We start from the raw sequence: 10,823 nt of genomic DNA on the forward strand, positions 1-10,823 counted from the left end.
GGGCATACACCCTACCAATCTGACTGGGATTCCCCAGCCACTCCGGGCAGTTTGCAAGATATATATAAAAACATTAAAAACCATTATTTATTATTATCATTATCATTATTATATCCGTATACAGAGCTGCTTTTAGATGTCTATTAAAGGTTGTATAGTTACTTACTTCTTTGGCTCCAAGGTCACGTAAATCCAGTGTGGTCTGAGATAAAAAGGAACTTAGAAATATGGAGCAGAATGAACCTTTCCCTACTAGGAAAAACAGCAGCGATAAAAATGAATGTACTGCCAAAAATGCTCTTTCTTTTTCAGACTGCCCCACTGATCCTGCAAGTACTTCCAGGACCAGAATAAACAGCAGCGGTGATGGCGGGCGTCCTTGTCTAGTTCCTTTTTGTATCTTGCATTCATCCGTTATCACCTGATTTGCAATTAACTTGGCATTTTGTTCTGAATGTATTGCTTGTATTCCTTTAAAAAATTCAGGTCCACAATTAATTCTTTCGGGGAGGGGGGGCACCTATGGGGTTCATCTGGGCAGACGCTGCTGCTGCCCCTGGTCTCTGAACTGCCACCCAATGTTGGGGGCAGCTCAGTCCATCTGTTAGGTAAAGTGGCAAGTAAGGAACAAAAGGTAAAGGAGGAATAGGAAGAATGGAGTAGACCCACAAAGACCAAAGGGATTCTGGGTAGGAAGCCAAGTGGTGAATCTTGGCAAAGTAGACCGTTTAAAAACATAGACAACAGGAATCCTGTAACGAGGAGGGTCCCTTTCCCCAAGTCCTACCCGTTAGATTCTGAAATAAGCAAATGTGCTGGGTCTTGGAGGAATCCCTAAAAGGGAGTCTGAGAGTTGGGTATTACTTCACTGGGTGTATTTACTTCAAAATGTGGCATGCCATTCCTACTGTGTTTGGGGACCCTCCTGCTCGTTCAATTGCATGAGCTGTGGACAACCTGCCCAAAATTTGTCTCACTCTGCTAGGACCATAGCGGTCAACTTTTCCTTTTTCTTGCGAGGAATCCTATTTGGAATAAGGGAATTTCGCTTAAAAAAAGGGAAACGTTGACAGCTATGGCTAGGACTGGTCCTAGCTGCTGTCTAGCAAATGCATTAGGTCTAAAAGGAAGGTTGGACGTTGGGTATCTCGGACGGATGTGCTCTCAGGGAGATCAGGAACAGATCCCTTACCTGTTCTCCACTCCTCTATATCTTCCCTTTGGCTTTAATCCTGGGCTGGGAGCATATCCTGAGCTGTGGGGGTCCTCATACCCTGTCTTTCTGGTCAAGTATATAAGCTGAGATAGAACAGCCTGCAACTCACATGACAGATACTGACCAGGTTCATTGTTCCCTCATAAACACTATGCAGATGATGTCACAGTTCACCACAGCAGCAATGTGGAGTATCACCTGGGACCACTCAAGTGACCCTGAACCAGGCTGAGCTCTTGCATTTACTAAGAATGGGCTCAGAAATAAGCCTAGGTATTCTCCAAAATATTAGGAAATGTCCATGGCATATTTTTGAGCCTATCTGAACCCAAATTAGAATTTCATGAACTTCCTCCATCCTAAATATCAGACAGAGGTGAAGAACTGTGTTGCCATTATCCTCTTTCACCATCTCGGTTTCTCATCTTTACATTACAGTGGTACCTCAGGTTACATACGCTTCAGGTTATAGACGCTTCAGGTTACAGACTCTGCTAACCCAGAAATATTACCTTGGGTTAAGAACTTTGCTTCAGGATGAGAACAGAAATCGTGCTCCGACCCCATTAGCTAAAGTGGTGCTTCAGGTTAAGAACAGTTTCAGGTTAAGAACAGACCTCCGGAATGAATTAAGTACTTAACCCGAGGTATCACTGTATTTTTTATTTGTTTCTCATTAGCTTCTAGTCTGTTGGTGGCACCAACTGTGATGCATAACCTTTCATTCTCGCTGCGAGAAGCCAAGTTACAGGGAACCAGGCAGAGGGCCTTCTCGGTAGTGGCACCCGCCCTGTGGAACGCCCTCCCACCAGATGTCAAAGAGAAAAATAACTACCAAACTTTTAGAAGGCATCTGAAGTCAGCCCTGTGTAGGGAAGCTTTTAATGTATAATAGGTTATTGTATTTTAGTGTTTTCTTGGAAGCCGCCCAGAGTGGCTGGGGAAACCCAGCCAGATGGGCGGGGTATAAATAATAAATTATTATTATTATTATTATTCCTTAACAAAGCAGGAACAGGCAAGTTCTGGTTTTTGTGACTATCTATGCCTAAGACTACGCAAAAGCCTTTGACTGCTTGGACCACAGCAAACTATGGCAAGTTCTTAAAGAAATAGGAGTGCCTGATCACCTCATCTGTCTCCTGAGAAATCTCTATGTGGGACAAGAAGCTACAGTTAGAACTGGGTATGGAACAACTGATTGGTTCAAAATTGGGAAAGGAGTACAACAAGGCTGTATATTGTCCCCCTGCTTATTCAACTTGTATGCAGAATACATCATACGAAAGGCTGGACTGGATGAATCCGAAGCTGGTATTAAGATTACCAGAAGACATATCAACAGCCTCAGATATGCAGATGACACAACTTTGATGGCAGAAAGTGAGGAGGAATTAAAGAACCTCTTAATGAGGGTGAAAGAGGAGAGCGCAAAATATGGAATCTTTTATACAGTGGTACCTCCAGTTGCGAACGGGATCCGTTCCGGAGGCCTGTTCGCAACATGAGCAGAACGCAACCCGCAGCGGCATGTCTGCGCATGTGTGGATTGCGATTCGCCACTTCTGTTCATGCATGTGACGTCATTTTGCGCGTCTGCTCATGCGCGAGCAACAAAACCCAGAAGTAACCCTTTCCGGTACTTCTGGGTCGCTGCGGGACGCAACCTGAAAAAACGTATCATGAAGCAAAAGTAACACGAGGTATGACTGTATTGGCAAAGGATTTCCCCCAATTTATGACGGGGGGGGGGGAGAACCATACCCAACAAACTGGGCAGAATTAAACCCATTTCAGCAGGCTGCTCTGGAGTGAGATGGTGCTGGAGGAAAATGTGTCTGTTTCATCATGGCTGTTAAGATAAATCACACTGCTCCCCCCCAGGGGCCTTGGACTTGTCTGTTCATTCCCAACAGCAAGGGCTGGTGGACTGGGCTCTGTCTCCTGCTTGCTTGCTTACCCCAAGGCCACCTCAGCTCCTGGCACCTAGCACCCCCTAGCCAGCCCCAGAGGCACCATTCACCTGCAGAGCTTGTACCCATGGCTGCTGTAACGGACAGCCATGCGAGCCTTGGGGAGGTAGACATGAGAGGGCATGAGAGGACAGAGGGAAGGAAAGAGGGACAGAGGCAGGTTTTGCCCATAGCACCCCTGACCTTCATTCAAGCCACACTGGTTGAAAACCACTGCTCCATGCAATTAAAAGGTTTCTCCCCTGTGAGTTATTTGGTGCAAAGTAAGGTGAATATTCTGAATGAAGCTCTTTCCACACTCCTTGCATTTAAATGGTTTCTCCCCAGTGTGGATTCTCTGATGATTAATAAGGTGGTTGTGCTGTCTGAAGCTCTTTCCACACTCCCTGCACTGGAACGGTTTCTCTCCTGTGTGGGTTCTTTCATGTGAAGTAAGGCTACTACGGTCGGTGAAGCACTTTCCACATTCCATGCACTGAAATGGCTTTTCACCAGTATGGGTTCTTCGATGTATGATAAGACTACTGCTGTGCCTGAAACGCTTCCCACATTCCTTGCATTTAAACGGCGTTTCCCCTGTGTGGGTTCTTTGATGTTCAGTAAGGCTACTACTGAAACTGAAGCTCTTCCCGCACTCTTTGCATGGAAATGGCTTCTCACCTGTATGTGTTCTCTGATGACGAGTAAGGTGAGAATGCCGTATAAAGGTCTTCCCACACTCGGTGCATTTAAATGGTTTCTCTCCTGTATGGATTCTGTGATGCCTATTCAAATACGATTCATATCTAAATGTTTTCCCACAGTCTGGACATGTTTTCTTGTTTTTATCTTTTGGATCTTCTTGTAGTATCAGGACTTCTTGGACGTCGCTACCCTGAAAAATCAAAGATTTCTTCCTCCCATTCTTTGACTTGTTTCCTTCATGTGTTTCGGGTTCCTTTTGTGTTTCAAACTTCTTTTCCCCTGCTTCACGCATAATTGTTTCTGAAGACACCACAGATGAGTCCCTGTAATTCCCATCGTTCTGCCAATCATCTGGTGGGGGAAAGGCAGAGAAAGAATTTCATGTGTGAATTTCAAGGGATAAAAAATGGCAGAGAAAGGCGTGTTCTTAGATCTTCTGCCAATGCATAGGGCAGGGCTTGTAGATCTAGCAGGATCCACCTGGTATTTGTGAACAGGCATGGTGGAAGCCAAGTCATATTTCTAAATTTGGGGAGTATCTCAACATGTGGAAGGGAAACCGCAAGCTGGAAGACATCTATATAAGAAGTGTCCCACAGGATCAAGCCAAAAACCTATCTAGTAGAGCAGTGGTGGCCAAACTTGGCCCTCCAGCTGTTTTTGGACTACAACTCCCATCATCCCTAGTTAACAGGACCAGTGGCCAGAGATGATGGAAACTGTAGTCCCAAAACAGCTGGAGGGCCAAGTTTGGCCACTACTGTAGTATAGCATCCCCACAGAGCAGGAAGCTAACAGTCTTCTCCTGCTGGTGTTGTCCTGATTCCAGAGGTAGCAAGCATATGGTCATCATAACAAGTAGCCTTTGGGAGCTTTCTCGTCCACGAATTTGTCTGATCCCCTTCTAAGTCCCACTGGGTCTATTTGTCCTGGATGATATTACAAAGGAATGGAAAAATCCTCCCCCCCCCAAAAAAAATGCCCCATAAGACATCTAAGATACCTATTGATATCACCACTTCTTTGGGATCATGAATGAACGGACCTTCTCCTTCTTCCCAACAGGAACTGAGGTCCAATTCTGCAAAGGAGACAGAAGAGACTAGTTACTTTAGAACTCATACTATTCAGGCAATCCAAATTGAGCCATTGCTTATGACCTCAAGCCAAAAAAGAGGGATAATTTTGATATTATAATTGCTGCGCCACAGATAGGACAGGGCTGTATGGTCACAGCAGGATCAGTCTGGCACTTGTGGAAATGGGAGCACTGGATCTGAAGCTCAGTGTGACCTATTTTTGGAAATGATACTGGAGAACTTAACAAACCCCAATGCTGTCCATCATTTTATCACACAATGTTTTTTTTAAAATCACCCTTGGAGCCCTTCCTTCTTCTCCAAAAGTGATTCAGTGGTATATCCCAAAAAAAATTATACTTTTCACTGTTGTGAGAATGGATTTGCAATTGATTCATGGTGGCAGCAGAAAAAAAGCTATCTCTAATATCACACCTCTGAAATTGAAATAATGGTACATTGCACGTTAATGCTCCCATTGTAAACATGTCCCCCCTCCAAAGAATGTATTTTTCATTTCTTCAGAGACAACATTCAAATGAGCATTGTGGGATTGCAAGTCTCATTTTAATTTCCAGTTTATGACTCAGTTATAATTTATATATTAAAAGGAGTGGGGCAGGTTGATTGAAAAATGTTTTTGCACTGGTTATGCAACGGATAAATTGGGAAGGAGTTTTTTTTATATCCCACCTTTTCCAGACCTAAAAATTACAACTCATAAAAAGGCTTTGACAGGTTTTCCCAAATCAGTATGCCCTGTAACATACGACAATGTATCTAGGGGGGATGTAGTGTTATCTTGATCTTAAATTTGTTGGCGTTGAATGGCCCCGAAATAAGACGTTAAGTGTAGACACTTGTAAGTGTTGGCATTCAATGGTCAAAAACCCCTCTTAGGCTACAGGAAGCTGCATGTCAGACTCTTTTTCTTTCGAGGTCCAGCACTGACCACTCAAACTAGGACTGGATCTCCAGGATATTGAGCAGAGAAATGTCTTTCCTATCAGTTGCTCCCTAATCCTTTACCCCTCTAGTCCATAGGTAGACAAACTAAGGCCCGGGGGCAGGATCCAGCCCAATCGCCTTCTCAATCCGGCCCGCGGACGGTCCAGGAATCAGCGTGTTTTTACAAGAGTAGAATGTGTGCTTTTATTTAAAATGCATCTCTGGGTTATTTGTGGGGCCTGCCTGGTGTTTTTACATGAGTAGAATGTGTGCTTTTATTTAAAATGCATCTCTGGGTGATGTGTGGGGCATAGGAATCCGTTCTTTTTTTTTCTTTTCCAAAACATTGTCCAGCCCCCCACAAGGTCTGAGGGAGAGTGGACCGGCCCCCAAGAGCCTCCCCAAACATCCAGAGCACATGGTCCAGGCCCCCATCTCCATAACCGCCTCCCAACTGTGCCCAAATAATGATTTCAAACCTTCCATCACCTAGCAGTCATGGAAATAAAACACATGATGTTTACCTAGAGAGGCCACCATCTCATAATTCTCCTCCATGACTTCCCTGTGCAGAGCTCTTTGGGCTGGAACCAGGAGAGCCCATTCCTCCTTTGTGAAAAACACAGCCACCTCCTCAAAGGTCAAGAGGGCCTGGAAGCTCGACAAACCCTGGAGAAAAAGAATAAAATATGGTTTTGTGTGGAGTGGGGATCCGGAAAATTACAGGCCAGTTAGATTAACCAATATTCTGGGGAAGCTAGTGGGAAACATTCCAGCATGTCTTGAGCAAAGTTCAGCCTTATCTTAACAAGCATGTAGAGGTGATTCAGTTGACATAGACTTTCTTTTTTTAATATATATATATATATATATATATATATATATATATATATATATTTATTGAGCTTTACAAATAATTTCCGAAAATCATATCCCATACTTTTTTATCTTATACAATGTTTTTGGACTTCCATCCACCGTATCTGAAGATTTTTCAATCTTTATCACTTAATCTACATTTCTTAATTTCTCTATTACTTTTAATTGTCCTTAACTAATAACTCTCTTCATAATCTTCCCTGCGATATTTCGCATAATCCTCCTTACAAAACTTCTTGCAGTCCTACTAGCGTAATCTGTTTATTCCAATTGCTTTTAAAATAGTTCAAATATTTACTCCAGTCCTCTGAGAATCTCTGGTCCCGTGACATAGCAGAATTTCAAACGGGTTTTGATGAACCAACTCACTAACAATTACTGAGATGCTGTGTTCTCGTTTTGTATTTTTATGTTGTGAGCTGCCCCGTGGTCGTCGGATGACGGGCGGTACACACATTTAATAAGTAAATAAATGAAATATTTCACAGCTCAAGACAGGAGCTGTCTGCTTTGCGTATCCCCAATTATCTTTCCCTTACCTGAGACGGCTGCTTGGAAGCTGTTTCTACTCCTCCCCAAAGACAAGAGGGTTCGGGTGGTGCCTCTGAAGCCATTGTGCTGGATGGAGGGAGAGACATAAACTGGGCCATCTCTGGGACTCTCACAGCAGCTGCCACGATGCACAGATGCACTTCAGAAGAGGGAGAAGCTACCCAGTACCTGGGAGAGATGGACCAAGGGAAGAAGGTCATCTTTTATAAAAAGTTGGGTTTCATTGCTTTAAAAACTATAAAACTTTGCACCTGTTGGAGGCTGTGGGGGAATCCTTTTGGCTCCTAATAATGATGATGATGAAATGAAAAATGAAATGGAATACTTTATTGTCACTTGTACAACTTGTATACAGTGAGATTACACGAGCACCCCCCACTCAGCTCTCCTAGTCTTAATTCCCCTCGTTTACTGATGCACACTCACCAAACCCGAAAGTCCGTTGCCCTGTTGTTATCTTTTCATTCAGCAGCCTAACAGCCCAGGATAGAAGCTGTTCTTTACCCTGTTGGTGCGACTAATCATGCTTCTGTATCTTCTGCCTGAGGGCAGGAGATCAAGAAAGTGCCGGCCAGGGTGTGAATCATCCCTGAGAATTTTCCTCACTCTCCTGAGGCAACGTTCATCACTCTCCTGAGGCAATGTCATCCAGTGGATTCACGATGATGTTACTACTACTACTACTACTACTAATATTCTTTATACCCTGCCCATCTTACTGGTTTTCTCCAGCCATTCTGGACAGCTTACAGAATATAGAAAACATAATAAAGCATCAAACATTTAAAACTTCCTGATACAAGGCTGCCTTCAGATGTCTTCTAAAAGTTGTGTAGTTCTTTATCTCCTTGACATCTGAAGGGAGGGCGTTCCACAGGGAGGGTGCCACCACCGAGAAGGCCCCGTGCCTGGTTCCCTGTAACTTCTCTTCTCGCAGTGAGGGCACCAGCAAAAGACCCTCGGAGCAGGACCTCAGTGTCTGGGGTTGAATGACGGGGGTGGAGATGCTCCTTCAGGTATACTGGGCCGAGGCTGTTTAGGGCTTTAAAGCTTTGTGAATTGTGCTCATAAACTTACTGGGAGCCAATATACATCCTTTAAGACCAGTGTTATATTGTCCTAGCAGCCTCTCCCAGTCACCAGTCTAGCTGCCGCATTCTGGATTAGTTGTAGTTTCTGAGTCACCTTCAAAGGTAGCCTCACGTGGAGCGCATTGCAGTAGTCCAAATGGGAAGGCCTGATCTGCATCAGGATTTGCCAAAATCTCTGAAGGAGCTCCCAATCCACTGTAGGAAGTATGAGAAAAAGTGAAACATTCAGGCAACGGTTTTCTCCTCTCTCTTCCACACATTTAGGAAAGCCTTTAATGTTCGATGCATTATTGTATTTTAATATTTTGTTGGAAGCCGCCCAGAGTGGCTGGGGAAGCCCAGCCAGATGGGTGGGGTATAAATAATAAACTATTATTATTATTATTATTATTATTATTATTATTATTATTATTGGCGGAGAAAGGAGAGAAAGGAAGCAAAATGGAAATAATGAAGCCAGCAGGCAAAGGTTTTGGAAAGCTCAATCTAGCTGCAGTTTCAAAGAGGGAGGGAGGGGGACACAAAGGTTTCCCCCCGCATTTGAGAGTCTCTCCTCTGGCCCCCATCCTCCACCTTTCAGCAGGGAGAAGGTCCAGGGTGCTTTAACTGAGATTCTTTAGCTGAAATTCCTGCACTGCAGTGGGTTGGAACAGATGACCTTTGGGGTCCCCTTCCAACTCTGCGACGCTACGAAATCCAAAAGGTGTTTTGCCCTTGTTAAGGAAAAATCTAGGTGTGAGGCTGCTCAGTCACCCAGCTCGTCGGGCAGAGCCTGCGGGTCCCTGCAGAATAAAGGACGGAGTCCAGCCACCAAATAGCTGTAGAGCAAAGTTTATTGCACAACAGGTTCAAAGAATAATTTTGAACCCTGAGGATGGGGTGACAAAGACTTTTAAAACTTTCCCACCATATCCCAGAATACAGCATCATTGATACGGCATTGCTAAATCGCTGTCATGTCACAAAAGGGGAGGGGTAGACAGGGGTTAGGGATGTGGGTGGCGCTGTGGGTTAAACCACAGAGCCTAGGGCTTGCCGATCAGAAGGCCGACAGTTCAAATCCCCGTGACGGGGTGAGCTCCCGTTGCTCGGTCCCTGCTCCTGCCAACCTAGCAGTTCGAAAGCACGTCAAAGTGTAAGTAGATAAATAGGTACCGCTCCAGCAGGAAGGTAAACGGCATTTCCGTGCGCTGCTCTGGTTTCGCCAGAAGCGGCTTAGTCATGCTGGCCACATGACCCGGAAGCTGTACGCTGGCTCCCTCGGCCAGTAAAGCAAGATGAGCGCCGCAACCCTAGAGTTGACCACGACTGGACCTAATAGTCAGGGGTCCCTTTATCTTTACCTAGACAGGGGTTACACTAGTTCAACCTTGGCAAACATGTCCAGACAAGTTCTTGGTACAAGATTAGCATAGGCAGACATGGCAGGGCAAGACCCAGGTATAAGATGCGCAAAGGTCCCACCTCCCAAAGTACAATAGAACTTCCTTTGCATGTCTGGACCCCTTGGCAAGTTATAGTGATGGGATTAGGCTTTCCTTGGCCAACAACCAGCTCAGCAATTGTCACCTCTGGGCACTTCCTGGGGTAGGAGGTGTGGTGGAGGTGGCAGGGAAGAGTCATTTTTTCCAAGGGCAAAATAGTGCTGAAATGGAGAAAACTGGCAAAGGAGTTGATTTTATATGACGGTTAAAGCTAGGTAACCTCCCTGAGCTGCCAAGTCGAAAGGATACATTTATGCATAATATTTGTAACATCTAACAACTTTACAGATGTGCCCCCCCCCCGGATTTCCGTAACAGCCAGTGGGGCCCAATCCCCACACAATTTGTATCCTTGCTCGATAGGAAAGCATCCTTTCCCCCTGCGTAAGCTGCAGGTTTTATCTCATCCCCTCCTCTGCTAAAAAAGCAACATTTCCTCCATCACCCCCAATTATTGCACCTTTTTCCTCCTCTGCAGCCTCCTCCTTAACCAAACCTGTTTCTCCTCCCAGGCTGTGAGCGGGGTACCTCTCCCCCCCCCAATACTGTCTTCCCTCCCCCCCTTCCTTTCGATGGGCGACTTCCTGCCTCTCTAAGAACCAGAGCTCAGTTCCTTGGCCCAGGAAGAGGACTGAGTGGCAGGAACACCTCCCCTCGTGCAAGCCTTAAGATTTCCCACCGCTGCTTAGTAGTGACTTATCAAGCTTGGAAAAGTTGGACCACCGTTTCTGCCGAGTTAAACTAAATCGTTTGGATTCGGTTTTGCACAAGTGTGCAATTCACTTGCTGTTTTGAATTTATCTTTGTTAGCGGGTCGTGCAAAGCGTCCCTATTTTCCAGGGAAGGTCCCGGATTTACACAAGCTGCCCCAGTTTCTTGACTTTATAGAATAAGAGAATCATAGAGTCGGAAGGGAC

General features: G+C 45.1%; 2 protein-coding genes across 6 annotated transcripts in view; one reads left to right on the forward strand and one right to left on the reverse strand.

Moving 5' to 3' along the window:
• The window catches only part of LOC310756542 (uncharacterized protein), a 45,325-nt gene that overhangs the window by 23,147 nt on the left and 11,355 nt on the right, over positions 1 to 10,823 (reverse strand). Inside the window, exons 1-3 of one of the 5 annotated variants that reach the window (XM_083600791.1) lie at positions 10,367 to 10,457; positions 7,319 to 7,499; positions 6,425 to 6,569 (exon numbers count right to left, since the gene is read on the reverse strand). In XM_083600791.1, coding sequence (XP_083456917.1) covers positions 6,425 to 6,569; positions 7,319 to 7,429 — 256 coding nt within the window. In that variant the 5' untranslated portion in view covers positions 7,430 to 7,499; positions 10,367 to 10,457. Of the gene's footprint in view, positions 1 to 166; positions 774 to 1,192; positions 1,217 to 6,424; positions 6,570 to 7,318; positions 7,500 to 8,408; positions 8,441 to 10,366; positions 10,458 to 10,823 lie in introns of those variants that run through there. The other 4 variants (XM_083600787.1, XM_083600790.1, XM_083600794.1 and 1 more) reach the window with 4 other exon arrangements.
• LOC310756926 (uncharacterized protein) overlaps positions 1 to 10,823 on the forward strand; it is a 74,657-nt gene that overhangs the window by 18,047 nt on the left and 45,787 nt on the right. The window lies entirely within an intron of this gene.

This window comes from Podarcis filfolensis, assembly GCF_964270895.1.
Source record: "Podarcis filfolensis genome assembly, chromosome: 2".
Classification (NCBI taxonomy): Eukaryota; Metazoa; Chordata; class Lepidosauria; order Squamata; family Lacertidae; genus Podarcis; species Podarcis filfolensis.